At 35.9% G+C, this 16,012-nt stretch overlaps 1 protein-coding gene across 2 annotated transcripts in view; it reads left to right on the forward strand.

Annotated features, from left to right (window-relative positions):
- The window catches only part of KIF2A (kinesin family member 2A), a 63,587-nt gene that overhangs the window by 24,659 nt on the left and 22,916 nt on the right, over positions 1 to 16,012 (forward strand). Inside the window, exons 2-6 of one of the 2 annotated variants that reach the window (XM_042940057.1) lie at positions 9,151 to 9,245; positions 10,460 to 10,579; positions 12,632 to 12,686; positions 14,097 to 14,219; positions 14,791 to 14,891. In XM_042940057.1, the coding sequence (XP_042795991.1) occupies positions 9,151 to 9,245; positions 10,460 to 10,579; positions 12,632 to 12,686; positions 14,097 to 14,219; positions 14,791 to 14,891 (494 nt within the window). The remainder of the gene's footprint in view (positions 1 to 9,150; positions 9,246 to 10,459; positions 10,580 to 12,631; positions 12,687 to 14,096; positions 14,220 to 14,790; positions 14,892 to 16,012) is intronic. The other variant, XM_042940066.1, reaches the window with a different exon arrangement.

The raw sequence follows: 16,012 nt of genomic DNA on the forward strand, positions 1-16,012 counted from the left end.
ATATATTTTAAATATTACCATTTTAAATATTCAGTCTTGTAAATACTTGTAATGATATTTTATTAGTATTCTTGACTGTTTTATTTTGGCTCTTGTCTGCTGCATTTGCAACCAAATTATACTTTATATGCTAGACAAGGTTTATGCCAGCCTAATTGGTTGCTGGCATTTCTTAGCCTCGCAGCTGCTGTGAATTCAGCTGTGAACTAAGGAACATATAATAGGATCCTGTTTTCAGAGACCAAAAGGCAATTGTCAACATGTAAGACTTGTTTTTGACAGCTCAATAAATATATGAAATTTTATGGCAAGCTAAATAGTACTAATAGCAATCTTAAGTAACCACCTTAATTTTAAAGATTAGAAGAATCTATATGTTACTTTTGTTCACTGGCGCAAAGGTGACTTAAGTTCTGGTGTTCTCTATTCAGTGATTTTTAAAAAGTAATTTGTCTTAATGTTTACTAATATTTTTATTTTTATTTTTTATTTTTAAATGTAATGTTTGGTTTTGAGAGAGAGAGACAGAGAGAGAGAGAGCGAGCGCACGCGCGGGGGGCACGTGGGAGAGGGGGGAGGGGCAGAGAGAGAGAGGGAGACACAGAATCTAAAGCAGGCTCCAGGCTCTGAGCTGTCAGCACCGAGCCTGGCATAGGCCTCGAACTCACCAACCATGAGATCATCACCTGGGCTGAAGTCGGATGCTTAACCGACTGAGCCACCCAGGCACCCCTACTAATATTTTTAAAAGTTGAGATCTGAACTGTTTTCTCTATGATTTTACCAAACAAAAAGTTGAGACTTTCAATGATGCAAAAATATTTCTAAAAATGAACTAAACATAAAATGGCTTTGAAGTAAAGGTTGTGATTTCAAAATATTTTGTGTATTTATATTCTTTGATTTAGCAGTTAATAGTTTTGTAAATTATCCTAACATCTAAATTTGGGGTGAAATATATATTTCTTTGGGGTTGAACCATATTAAATTAGCCTTTTTAGGTTAAAAATGGTCAAATATAGATCTTGTGATTTTTTCTTAATTATCATGATTTAATTATATTTATCATATGATTTAATTATATTTAAAAATCTGTTAGTGGGGCGCCTGGGTGGCGCAGTGGGTTGGGCGTCCGACTTCAGCCAGGTCACGATCTCGCGGTCCGTGGGTTCGAGCCCCGCGTCAGGCTCTGGGCTGATGGCTCAGAGCCTGGAGCCTGTTTCCGATTCTGTGTCTCCCTCTCTCTCTGCCCCTCCCCCGTTCATGCTCTGTCTCTCTCTGTCCCAAAAATAAATAAACGTTGAAAAAAAAATTAAAAAAAAAAAAAAAATAAAAATAAAAATAAAAATAAAAATCTGTTAGTTCTCAGTAGCAGAAACTTAGGATCCTGTTTTTAAACATACACATTTAAGGTCTGTAATCTGTTGAATCTGTTGAAAATTATGTTGTGTGTGAAAATGTTAAGTGAGAGTCCATTTGCCTTTGTTTTTATTTTATATTTTAATTTTTAAAAATGTTTATTTATTTATTTTGAGATACAGCATGCACACTAGCAGAGGAAGGGCAGAGGGGGATGGAGAGAGAGAGAGAATCCCAAGCAGGGACTGACTTGGGGTTGGAACTCAGGAATCCCATGAGATCATGACCTGAGCCAAAATCAGGAGTCAGACACTTAACCGACTGAGCCACCCAGGTGCTCCTATTTGCCTTTATTTTAAGTGGGAAACAATTACAGTGTTCATCGTTGACTCACATTCCCCAAACTATTTCATAAATGCAACTGACACTATAAAATCATCTACATATCAGTAAAAACTATCATGTTGCACAAATAATAAGTATTAAGGGTAACAAATCAGTTTTATATGCAGTAAAAACTTTTCTTTCATCATAATTGCATTTTGCCCATGCTCTTTCAACATTTTCTTAAATATTTTGGGAGTTGTTCAACACTAAGCAAAACAAGGAGTAGTAAATATGAGAGACTTGAAATACATTTGGGACGAGCACACACTGTCAGAAAATGGCTCATAACGTGTATGATGCAAGCATCATTCTGTGCCTACATTTTGTATCATTTTGATACTTGACATGCTTTTTAATACGTGATTCTGACCGTCTATCAATTATATTTGGAATGTAACTCAACTTTTCTAGCATACTCTTTTGTTTAAAATGTGAATTGAGTTTTGGCATAGATAAATATAAATATAAATTCTTCTGTATAAACATTGGTCAAAGTATCTTGCATTGAGAGAGAGGTATGTTTTATGAAGTTTGAGTATTAAACACGAGGAAGTATTCTACAGGGAATGGGGAGAGAGAGGTTCTGCAGGATTTGCTTTTACTTTCCAAAACTCTTCCCAAGTATTATCCTTTGCTCTCAAAAGATGATATTTTCTACACTGTAATTTATCTTTACAAGTAGTTGAAATAAAGTTGAAAACTTCTAAATATCTTGAGTTTTGAGATTGTAACAGGTATAATTAATTCATATAAGAGTAATTTTATATGATAGTGTGAACCTAAAGTTTTCAAATCTGACTCCCATTTTTTTATGAATTTGACATAAAGAATTAATGATGGATTGGGACTTCTGATCAAAACAGTAAAGTTTATATATTGGCATTCTTCTGACCCACATACATCAGAGAAAACAGAAAGACATAGCTGAGCTCAAGAACAAGATACCACGATGGAGTAGAAATGGATCAGAAATACTAAGGGATGGTGGGGCTCTGCAGGCAAGGATGGCAAAAGTTGATTCCTGTAGGAAGATAGGGAGATTTAAAAAAAACCCACAAGTTCCCTGTTTGAAGACAGAGACTGGTATGGCTCCTTTTTATATAGGAGCTCCCTGGAGCTAGGTTTATAGAAAATTTTCTCCAAGGGAGGCAGTCCAATATGATTAAGGTAGAAATACAGGGCTGACACTTAGCCCCTGTGCACTGGGAAATCATACCAGTTATTTCTGGCATTATTTATTCTCATCGGTCAGGTGCCTTATCTTTGGAAATCTTTAACAGGATATGTAGAGAAAACTTGCATGTGTTTGGAATTTGGAAAACACTTCTAGAAAACTCATGAGTCAAAGAATCATAAAATTAGAAAATAGTTTCAACTCCCATAACAAAAATACTAAATACAAAAATTTATAAGATGCTGCTAAAGCAGTTCTTGGAGAGAAATGTGTAGCTTTAATTGCTCATCAGGGAAAAAAAAGGATAAAGATGAACAAGCAAAGCATCCATCTTAAGAATTTGAGAAAAAAATGATGCAGCAAAATGTGTCCGAAGTAAGTTACAGGAAAGATTAATGTTAAGAACGGTAATTAAGTATTTAATAACACAGTAAAAGGGCTCAACAAAACCAGGTGTTGTTCCTGGAAGAGATAAAACTGACAAATCTGATACAAGATTTACCAAGAAAGAATGATGAAAAATTATTAATGAAAAAGTGATTGTTACAGATTGCCACAGACATTCAACATAATTATGAACAACTTTATGCCCAAAATGTGAAAACTTAAATAATTGTCTCCCAGAAAAAAGTATAATTATCAAAAGTCACAAATAGAAAACTACAATAATCTTAAAATGGTTAGGAAAATTGAATCTTTTCACAAATAAAACCCTAGACCAAGATGGTTTTAACCAGATACTCAGGGTTCAAATAATTCTAATTTTAAACTGTTCCAGAATAAGGTTGGAATGAGAAAGGAAGACTGCTGGCAGCTATTACTCTTAGTCAATGATGTAAAGATCCAGCACAAAATTCTTAATGTAATTCCAACTAGAATCCTGACAGGTGGTTTTTTAAATTATTAGGTTATTTGATTTTTGGATTTTGACAAGCTGATTCTATAATTTATACAGACATGCAAAAGGCTAAGAAGATCAAAGAAACTCTTAAAGAGCAATTAGGTGGGGACGCTTCTTTTACCAGCTAGCAAGACTTATTGCAAAGCTGTAACAGTACGACTGTGTAATTTTGGTTCAAGGATAAAGAAATAGGCTGATGCATGTTTGCTTGAAATTTGACGAGTCATAGTGCAGATAAGTCAGGGAAGGAAGAGCCTTCCAGGAAATGGCACTGGGATAATTTGGTTTTCATGGTGGGGTTGGGGGAGTTGGGAATTGTGTTACCATACACAAAAATCAAAATGACAGTAGGTTGCAGTCTTGAGTATAACTTTTAGACTTTGTGAAACTGTGGAAGAAAATGTCAGAAACTTTCTTAATGACCCGAGTCTCAGGAAGAATTTTAGAATGTAAAAAGCCGTAATTGAAACCTGTATATTTACATTAAAATTATCGTCTTGAAATTCATCAAAAAACATCATAAAGAAAGTAAAAGATGAGCCTTAAATTTGGAGAAAATATTTGCAACATATTTAACAGAAGATTGATACCAAAATATATGGAGAATTTGCAGAGAAGTGGGAAGAAAAAAACAGTCAAAATGTTTGGTGGCCAACAAACACACAAATAGGCACAGCCTCATTAAATCAGAGAAATTAGAACCACAATATGATCATAGTGGATGTGAAGTCATTGTTAGTAGGATTGCAAATCATTGCAGGTATAGTCATTCTGGGAAACATGGTGGCACTAACTAGAAAAGATACGTATGTGTGTATTCTGTTTCTTGCACTTCCGAGAGAAATTCTTGCTTATTTGTATCGGTACGCATGTATAAGAATGCCTATAACACCATTGTTTCTAATACCAAATATATGAAAACACATGTTTGTCAACAGAGTAGATAAGTTTTTGGCATATTCGTATGTAATGAAAATAAGTGAATTAATTTACAACAGCATAAATGAATCTTGGAAAACTAGTGTGTACCAGAAGCAAGGTTTAAAGTAGTGTCACTCCATTTACACAGTTTAAAAACAAGCAAGCTGTTCAGGTACTTTTGTGTTACGTGTATAGGTGGTAAAACTTTAAAGAAAAGCCACAGTATGACTCTCAGATATTAGGATAATGATTACTGCTGGTGGTGGGGGAAGAAGGGAAAGGGAGATTCACTTAGGGAGGGGGGCATATGGAGTTTCAAAGGTATTGTTCCTTTTTTTTTTTCAAGATTTTATTAAAAAAAATTTTTAAGGTTTATTTATTTTTGAGAAAGAGGAGAGAGAGCACACAAGTGGGGGAGGGCAGAGAGAGAGAGATACACAGAATCTAAGCAGGCTCCAGGCTCTGAGCTGTCAGCACAGAGCCCATTTGGGGGCTCAAACCCTCGAACTGTGGGATCATGACCTGAGCTGAAGTCAGACGCTTAACTGACTGAGCCACTCGGGCGCCCCTTAAAGATTTTATTGTTGAGTAATCTCTCCACCCATTGTGGGGCTCAAACGTACAACTCTATCAAGTCTCATGCTCCACTGACTGAACCAGCCAGGCCCCCCTCAAAGGTATTGTTTTCTAACCTGGCTGGTAGTGAATACACAGGTGTGTTACCTTTTTTTTTTGAATGTAGAAGTGTATATGATATAATTTATAGTAAAGTAAATGGGGAATCAGAGAGTCAAAGGGCAATGAATTAGTGATGATGGAATACAGGAATTTTCTCAAACCAGAGAATGGTGATGGTGTTAGAGGGGCTATGTGGGAAGATTGTACCAGGTTCTAAGGAAAGATACTTCAAATTCTGATTGGTCTCTGAGCTGTAGTTCCTTATCTGTATCAACAACTGCACATGATCCCTATTAACAACTATCCCTATTAGGATAAAATACTTGTTTTTGATTTAGTGATAATCATAATGATTTCTTTCCCTTGAAAAATGTTGTATATATTTATCCCTCTTTTTATTATATTACTTAACAGGTGTGTACTATTTGACTTCAGAAAAAATCAAATTATGATTTTTATTACAATTAAAAATAAGAAATTTGAGTATCTCACTTGAGCTATATGTAAAACATTTTTTAAAAAAACCTTTAAAGGTATATTGGATAAAGTTAGACTTAAAACATTTTTTAGAGGCAACTTTTGTTAAACATAATCAAAACCCCATCCTGCAGATATTTCTGGTTATCTCATCCACTGACCAAAAAGCATACACTTGAGATTTGATTCATTCATTCAGCTCTAGTCTTTATTAATTTCTTCTTATTGGAATTTCATATTTCTTTGTTCCTATTAGATGAGTAAACTGGACCCTGGTAGAGATAAGCGAACAGTTTATCCTTTCTCAACATTTCTGTCTTCTTAAACCTCTAGAGCTTAGTCTCAACTGGTGAATTAGCTGCTTTTGACTCTCATTTACTTGTGGCCTAAGGCTTTCTGCATTTGTAAGTGAACTTCTGGAGGTACAGCTATTGAGGACTGCTGATAATGGGTTTTCAAAAGAGAATCTTGATTTTCTTTATCCTCTTTCTGTAGTCTGTCTGATTTCTGTAGTCTGTCTTTGGAAATTAAGGTCCCTGTGAGATTGTGTGACCTGTAGTTCTTTAGGTCCTATAGTCCACTCTTCGTTCCCAAGGTAAGTTGGAATATTGTAGTAGATGCCTAACAGGAATGTGGTATTGGTCTTGCTTTTGCAACATGATACACTTCCTCATTCTCATTATTGTGGTACTTCCTCATTCTCATTATTGTGGTACTTCTGTTGGTAATTGCATGGAGACCCCCTGTCTCTACTCTTCAACAATCTCAGCTACAGCCTCTTCATTTCCTGCTGAAAGTTAGTATTTGTGGTATTTAAATATATCTTCTTTGGGGCGCCTGGGTGGCGCAGTCGGTTAAGCGTCCGACTTCAGCCAGGTCACGATCTCGCGGTCCGTGAGTTCGAGCCCCGCGTCGGGCTCTGGGCTGATGGCTCAGAGCCTGGAGCCTGTTTCCGATTCTGTGTCTCCCTCTCTCTCTGTCCCTCCCCCGTTCATGCTCTGTCTCTCTCTGTCCCAAGAATAAATAAACGTTGAAAAAAAAAAAAAAATAAATAAATAAATATATCTTCTTTGTTGTAGTAACCCTGTTCGTACTCATGGGTATTACTGTTTTGAGGCTGGGTTTCACTACTTTGAGACCTAGTAGCTGCTGGGTCTCAGATTCACTAATTATGTTGTGGAGATGGTGTTGAATGTGGGGCTTGATGCAGCAGTGGGGATTCCTCCTAGATTATAATGGAGACCATCAGGGCAGCTCATGGCTCTCTGGGGTCCACTCTTCACTTCCACTACCAATTAAACTCCGTTTCTCTTTTTCTTTTTTAAGTTTGTTTATTTATTTATTTTGAGAAAGAGAGCTCAAGTGGGGTGGGGCAGACGGAGGGGGAGAGAATCCCAAGCAGTGCAGAGCCTTATGTGGGGCTTGAACTCATGAACTGTGAGATCATGACCTGAGCTGAAATGAAGAGTTGGACGCTTAACCCACTGAGCCACCCAGGCACTCCTCTCTTTTTCATAACCTGTAGCAGCTTTGTAGATGTACTGCTTGGGTCTCTCTTTAAGAAACTTCTTACTGTTCCTTCAGCTCCAGGGAGTACATTTAGCTGACAGCCTCTAGCTGTTAATTTAGGCTCCTAAGATTTGAGTTGAGGCCTTGTGTTTCCTAGGAAACCTCCTGCCACTGACTGAGCATGGTGTGGGTTCTAGGGTGTTTCCATTTTGTCCCAGTGTTGGACTGTTCTAGTGGGCAGTCTTTGCTTTGGAGTACTCTACTGGGTTTTCCAGCACATTGTCAGATCTTTGTCAGGGTCTGAGGCTCTGTCTGCTCAATCCTGTTTTATATCCCCTTTCCTTCACTGATTTTAGATCCATTTGAGTCTGAAAGTTTTCCATCCTCAGTCGTGTTTTACCCCCCCCCCCCCCCCCCCGCCCAGCTTTTATCTTTCATAATAAAATTCTTGTCCTTGAACATCTTCCTGGAGGACCCGACTGACACATACCACTTCTGTTGGTTGTTTACCTAATTTCTGTCCAATCACATTGGTAGTGAATGTTGTCTCATTTTCCCCTTTTTAAGCCTCTCCCTTGAATCTTCTCAGTATTTTCCAGTTCATCATTTCTGTCTACCCTTAATACCCGATTGTCTAATGTCCACTAATCTCAGTAAATGCCTTATTTTTACAATAACATTGTTTCATATACTGTGTATCTGGTTTTTTTTTAAAGATATTTAAAGAGGTATAAACTGTATTAAGGTAAATTATAAATGCCCCCAAGGATTTCATTCAGGAAATACATATGAAACCTATTAAATAATATAAAAATGCACATCTGTAACATAGTTTCTGTCCTTCCTTGAAGAATAATCAAATGGGTGGGTAAGATGAAGACAAGTAAGTAAGAAGTACACACGCACACACACACACACACGCATCTAAAATCTTGATCTGCTTCTAGGAATTTGTCCCAAAGAAATAATCTGACAAGTGTAAAATAATACACGTGCAGTAGTATTCATTGCATTGTTTATAATAGTAAAAAATTGCATACAACCTAAGTACCATGAATAGATATTAAATAAGTTGTAATAAACATAATGGAATATTCTATAATAATTAAAAATAATGACTTAGTTCTGTGGTTATTAACAAGTAAGATCCACAGTCTGCTAAGAGAGGGAAAACAAGTTTAATACGTTACATAGGACACCCTGTCTCTACAAATGGTAAGTAGTAGAACTGTCAAAGAAAGTAAGGTGTAGAATGGATTTAGATAGGCAGCATGAAGAAACAGAACATTTTAGATTACATTTTCCAACCTTTTTGGACTTAGAATCCTTTTCTCAATATTTTAAAAACAATGTCACTTTGTCCAGTATATGATAGTGATTTTTACATACAAAGTGTTTTATATTAGTATAGTATTAAAAAGTGCTCTCTGAATTTTTTTTGTGTTTTATAGTCAGTATCATCACATAGTAAAGAAATTTTTTAATGATTAGAAGTATATAAAATTTCAGGCATTCTCTCCCACTGTGTAACCATTTTTAATGTATGTTGAAAATAAACTTTCAGTCTAAACCAATTTCTCGAGTTTCTGGTCTTAACAGCACATCTATGATCCCATAGACAAAGTTTATTCACAAATCCTGAGAGTCTGGAAATCCCTTGTACGAAAAGTAGTGTCGTTTTCTTACCATAATTTATTACCATAATTTATGACATCTTAAAAATGTATGTTTTATTCCCACTTAGGCCGAATACATCAAGCAATGGTAACATCTTTAAATGAAGATAATGAAAGTGTAACTGTTGAATGGATAGAAAATGGAGATACAAAAGGCAAAGAGGTATGATCACTGGGTTAATTTTTTATTTATTTTTTTTGAGAGAGTAGGAGCAGGGGAGAGGGGCAGAGGCAGAGGGGAGTGGAGGGTGGGAGGAAGGGGGAGAGAGAGAGTGAGAGAGGGAAGGAGGGTGGGAGGGAGGGAGGCCTAAGCAGGCTCCATGCTCAGTGTGGAGCCCAATGCCGGACTTAATCCCACGATCCTGGGATCCTGACCTTAGCCAAAATTAAGAGACGCTCAACTGACTGAGCCATCCAGACACCCATAAATTTTTTTTGATTATAGTTTTAAATAATCTCTACACCCAACATGTGGCTCGAGCCTACAACCCCAAGATCAAGAGTTGCATACTTTACTGACTGAGCCAGCCAAGCGCCCCAATCACTGGTTTAAATTTTATTTCTGGTCCCACAATCAAGGTTCCAAATATAAAACAAAACAGAGGCTCCTGGGTGGCTCAGTTGGTTAAGTGTCCACCTTCGGCTCAGGTCACGATCTCGTGGTTCATGGGTTTGAGCCCCATGTCGGGCTCTGTGCTGATAGCTCGGAGCCTGGAGCCTGTTTTGGATTCTGTGTCTCCCTCTCTGTCTGCCCCTCCCCTGCTCATGTTCCGTCTCATAAATAAAACATTAAAAAGTTTAAGACAAAACAGAGAGTATATAATTTTTTACATAGTGCATGTATTCTTTATCATTGCTTGAAAAACTTAAAAATGATTAAAAAATTTCACTCAAAGATTGGTAGGTTCCTCTTCAATATTGTAAGTGATGGGACATATAATCAAGACCACAAAATGCTGTCTTTTAAAACAAATTTAATGTTTATTTATTTTTGAGAGAGAGCAAGCACAAGCAGGGGAGGGGCAGAGAGAGAGAGAGAGAGAGAGAGAGAGAGAGAGAGAGAGAGACACAGAATCGAAGCAGGCTCCAGGCTCTGAGCTGTCAGCACAGAGCCCGACGTGGGGCTCGAACTCACGAACCTCGAGATCATGACTTGAGCTGAAGTCGGACTCTTAACCAGCTGAGCCACCCAGGTGCCCACAAAATGCTGTTTGAATACAGATTCTTTAAATATATGTGGGTTGTAATTGTAGATAATATAGTTTTCAAGGCAGTACTATTCATGAGGCCAAAATCATTTAACAATTAGTCTCTCTGTATAAATTCGTAAAATAATGTCAAAATTTACTCTCAAAATATATGCATTTTTTAAAACAGATTGATCTCGAGAGCATCTTTTCACTTAACCCTGACCTTGTACCTGATGAAGAAATTGAACCCAGTCCAGAAACACCTCCACCTCCAGCATCCTCAGCCAAAGTAAACAAAATTGTAAAGGTTAGTGATGAAAATTCAGAGCACGGGTGGGTGGGTGTGTGGGCTGAGGGTCTGGTTTGAAATGACAGTCTGTGAAGAGTATGTTTTAAGTATTAGTTTGCTTTAAAAAAACAAACAAACTGTAATATTTCTGCCATCTTCATGTCCTGTATATGCTTACATCCTTTGAAGGATCGAGGTTGTCCAGTTGACAGTTAATGATCATCATTAGGTAAAATCCTAGGAATTCCTTTCCTGATTAGGATTTTTCCTAAGACTAGTAGCTTCTCAGGAGATATGGATGTCAAAACCATTTGCTGTCCATATTTGTTGAATGATACATATGACTTAGATAAAGAAGGAATGTTGATTTTTCATAATAAATTCCCACTCCACTAGTCTTTTGAAGTAGTGATTCTGCTGCTTATGTTCATTAGATAAGGATGGGAAATGATAGAATGTAGTTTAACTACTGTGTTATCTGTAAAGATGAACTTTAAAACCATGCTGTATATCCTCCCTGAGAGTTTTATCTTTACAAAAATAAAAGCCATGTCGTTTTTATTATTTTAAAAGGTAATACTCGTCCTTCCTATTGAAATTTCTCACTATTAAAATTGTATATCAAAATGCAACTCTTTTTAAACCAGGTCGCTCACACCGTTGTTTAATCTGTAGTTCTTCATCTTGAGGTTTCAAAAAGTATTTGTTGATTTTGTCATGTACAGGTATAACTTTAACCCTATAGGAATTTGGTATCTTGAAAGGAAGATATACAAAAGCATCCAAATATAGTGTGATGGGAGCTTAACATTATCAACAAAACATTCTACTTTTTAAGTTCTGCATATGAACATAAGGCAGATTTTCAGTTCATGTAATTTAACTAGGATATTGAGTGTCACTGCTTAGAGGTCTTTAGTTATGACTTGTAGATGGACTGTTTTTCATATTTGACTTCACAGCCTTGAAGGATCTTTATAGTTGATCCTTCTTAGTATGTCATTAGCAGCCTTTGCTGTGCATTAAAATCACTTGGAGAATTTTTTAAAATACTGATGCTTAGCCCACTTTCAGCGATTCATTTTATCTAAAGTGAGGCCCTAGAATCAATATCCTTTTATTAGTACCCATCTGATTTAAATTTGCAAATGTTCTCTCTAGCTTTGAGAACCACGACATTATTTGATATCTTTCTTTTCAGGTGACTAAAATGAAGTCTTGGTAAATAAATAATAGGATCAAAAATTTGCTGCTCTAGTGTATGCAGTGTTGCGAGTCTTTGAGAGTCCAATGAAATCTTTTAGTAGAAATGAGAGAAAAAAAGAAATGACAGTGAGCATTTCATGGTATTTTGATGTTTAACAGTAGATTGTAAGTTGTCTAAAACTGGTATTTTATTGATTACTCCCACATCCAAAGATGAAATGTAATACATGCTTTTGAAATGTATTACATGGTTGTAGCATGATGACTGCAACTATACCTTTTACTGAAATTGCTTAACTTCACCTTGCTTCAGTTTTCTCATGAAACCAGAATAATAGTAATTAATTACCTCATAGGGTTGTTGTGAAGGTTGAATGAATTAATATTAACAGTGTCCATCTCATACTAATTCCTGAATATTGCTTTTTGTGGGGAGGTGGTGGCCAATACTCATATGAAGAAACTTGAATATTGCTAGCATTAGTGTAGTAATTTATTAGCAGATGATAGTTTTTTTCCATTTAGTTTCATAACATATTTTTAAAAAATTTTTTTAATGTTTTTATTTTATTTTTGAGAGAGACAGAGTGCGAGACAAAGCGAGAGAGCGAGGTGACACAGAATCTGAAGTAGGCTCCAGGCTCTGAGCTGTCAGCACAGAGCCTGACATGGGGCTTGAACTCATGAGCCGTGAGATCATGACCTGAGCGGAAGTCGGACGCTTAACCAACTGAGCCACCCAGGCGCCCCTAATTTTATAATATTTTATATTCACCTACTTTCATTTAATTAAAGAAAGCTGAAATTATGATACAATCTGAGGAGTAAAGAGAGAAAGTAAATGAACATTTTTTTGTTGTATAGAATCGACGGACTGTGGCTTCTATTAAGAATGACCCTCCTCCAAGAGATAACAGAGGTAAAGTAAACATTTCTCTATTAATTTTTCCTATTAACTTTTTAGTATGACCCTGACAAGGTAAGTCGAAAGTTAATATCACCCTTGACATTATTATTCATTTAAACTTTACATGGCTAATTTGAAGATTGGCTATCAGAAATTCCCTAATATAATAATGTCAATAATATGAAAAACGATTTATAAAGGTACATGATGAATGTGAAACTCCAAATCTGTGCATTTTTTGATTCATCTCTTTACCCAGTAACTTTTCAGATTTGAGAAGAGTTATCATGAGAAAGAAAGGAATGGGGAAGTAGTCAGTTAATTGATTTCACAAGAGTAAATCTAATCTTCACATTTTAATGTGACTTTTTGGCTAACAGTCTTCCAAAAAGAGTCATGGGTAACTTGGGAGTCAGTTAAAGAAAAGTTGAATAGGTACAATTTGTAGTTAATTGCAGGTATTCCATATATTTTCAGCCCGGAAATGTAAAACACAGTTAATTTCTTTTCTTTTCAGCAATTCACAATTGTCATTTCTAGCAGTGATAATTTCTCTGTATGTGAAGGACAGGCATAGGTATTAGAAGAGAGATTGGAGGTAGAGGCAAAGTCTTACACTTTAAACCTATCCTTCCTTTGAGTCTTGTGAAAATTTATATTGGCTATGTGAAATGTGATATTCATATTTTACTTTATATTTATTTTTTCACTTTTGTAACATAATCATTGGGAAATTCTTTGCTGAAGATTTGCATATTTGAGGAGCAGAGAGTGGGATTTGGAATTATAGGCAGGGTTGAAGGGCTTTTTTTAAAACTTTATGTACAGAGTTGGGTAAATTTTTCAAAATGACAGTGCATTTAAATTTAAAATTTATATTTTATACACTTACATTATTTAAATGATTATTAAGAGTTAAGCTTGGCTTTAGTTTTTATATAAATTATTCAGAATGAGTTGTTTCTTTTTTTAAAATATATTTATTTATTTTGAGAGAGAGAATGGGGAGTGCAGGTGGAGGAGAGGCAGAGAGAAAGGGAGAAAATCCCAAGCAGGCTCCACACTCAGCACAGAGACCGACGCAGGGCTCGAGCTCACGAACAGTGAAATCATGACCTGAGCCAAAGTCGGACACTTAACGAACTGAGCCACCCAGGCGCCCCTCAGATTGAGTTTTGTAGCTTAAATTACATTGGTGGGACCGAAGTCCACACACATTCCTGTGAAAAACTTCTTGGCTTGTTAGATTATTGAACAGAATTGATTGTTCCATACTTTATTTATACCCACATAAGTAGAAAATCTGAGAGTTGACTAATGTACCTCTTAAGTATCTGTTCTTTTGAGGTCTCTCTGTTCCTTTTACTAGGGTTCATCTTTACTAATTTTCTGTTCTGAATTTAAAAATTGTTTCATTTACAGTGGTTGGTTCTGCACGTGCACGGCCTAGTCAGCTTCCTGAGCAGTCTTCCTCCGCACAACAGAATGGTAGTGTTTCAGATATATCTCCAGTTCAAGCTGCAAAAAAGGAATTTGGACCCCCTTGTATGTAAATCATGTATCAAGGATTCAGTTATTTTAGGCATACATGTATTCTCTCTTGGTCATCTTTAAAGTCTCCAAATGGTAAAGTTTAACTACAAACGATTGCAGATTTCATTTTACCACTGTGGAAAAATTTTTTTCCTGTTAGTTTAGTCTGTTAATTGGGTGTTTAAATGTATATTTTGGAGAATTTCTAAATGTAAAATTATACCAATATCTCAGTTGCTTTGAATTTAAAATTCTGGTCAGATGATAATTCAACAGATGTTATGGAAGAAATTCTTATGCTCCTCGATCTTTTCAATTCAAACATCTGTGATTGTAAACCAAGAGATGACATGTATCAATATGTTAAAGTCATTTTTCTTGACCATTTGTATATTGTCCTGTTCCTGGTTTCATTAAAGCACCTCATAATAAAGTTCACGTAGTTGTTATAGGCATGCTTTGTCAGTGTGTACCTTTTTTTTGGTGTTATGTGGTGAGATTGATTATATGTAAAATTTTTGCATGTAAGTTCAGTACTATAAAAAGAAAGCTCTGCTTCTACAGCTCATCTTTTTTCTTTCAGCACGTAGAAAATCTAATTGTGTGAAAGAAGTAGAAAAATTACAAGAAAAACGAGAAAAAAGGAGACTACAGCAGCAAGAACTTAGAGAAAAAAGAGCCCAGGTTTGTAACAGAATCATATTTTGTTTATGCATGAACTGAAGATTTAGACTGTGTTAGTGAACGTGAGATGCTTGTGAAAAAGTAGTGGAGGCGTTCATTTAAAGTTTTCAGTATATTAATTGATTGTTAAACTGATGAGAAATAATATAAATTCTTATGAAAATATGTTACAGCATTTTTGCTACATGTACTTTTCATGTTTTGTCCCATTTTGAATAATAATTCATTGTGTTACTGAATTCAAATGCAGCCATTATACCTTTCAAGAATAATATATTTTGGTTTTCTAAAATGATCTAAAAATACATGCAGAAGAATATCTAATTAAAGTAGATGATTATAAAGTAGACAATTTTACTACAAAATTTTAGTATTTTTCCATGGTTGATGAATTCAGCATATCACAAGGAAAGCGGAAATTCCTTGTATTTTGATTTATACTAGATATTAAAAGCCTATCTCTTGTGTCTCTCACATTCCCTTTGGATGGTAACAAAACTGTTTACTAACAATGGAAAAATTACATAGAAGACTGGTCTTTCATCTCTCTGCAGGTGTTCATCTGCTGCAAATTCCGTTACTATACCCATAACTCTTTTATTGTGCTAATATTATAATTGTATTCTTAGAACTTGTTTCCTCTAATAAAATATCAGGATTGGTGCGCCTGGGTAGCTCAGTTGGTTAAGAATCTGACTTCCCCCTCAGGTCATGATCTCACGGTCCATGAGTTCAAGCCCTGCTTCAGGCTCTGTGCTGACAACTCGGAGCCTGGAGCCTGCTTCTGATTCTGTGTCTCCTTCTCTCTCTCCCCCTCCCCTGCTTACGCTCTGTCTTTTCTCTCTCTCTCTCTCTCTCTCTCTCTCTCTCTCCAAAATAAAGAAACATTAAAATATTAAAAAAAAACAAAAACAAAAAAACGAGCATCAGGATTGTTTCTTTATTCAGGGGTATGTTCAAATGCCCTTAAATTATAAAGATGTTGTGTTGTGGGATTATAAAACCAATATAAAATTCAGCATTTTTAATAAATCAGGTTCTAACTTAAAGTAATCTGAGAATGATCATTTGGTTTTGAAATAAATAAAACACAATACAGATGGACCTACTGACACTTAGCA

This window comes from Panthera leo, chromosome A1 (assembly GCF_018350215.1).
Source record: "Panthera leo isolate Ple1 chromosome A1, P.leo_Ple1_pat1.1, whole genome shotgun sequence".
NCBI lineage: Eukaryota > Metazoa > Chordata > Mammalia > Carnivora > Felidae > Panthera > Panthera leo.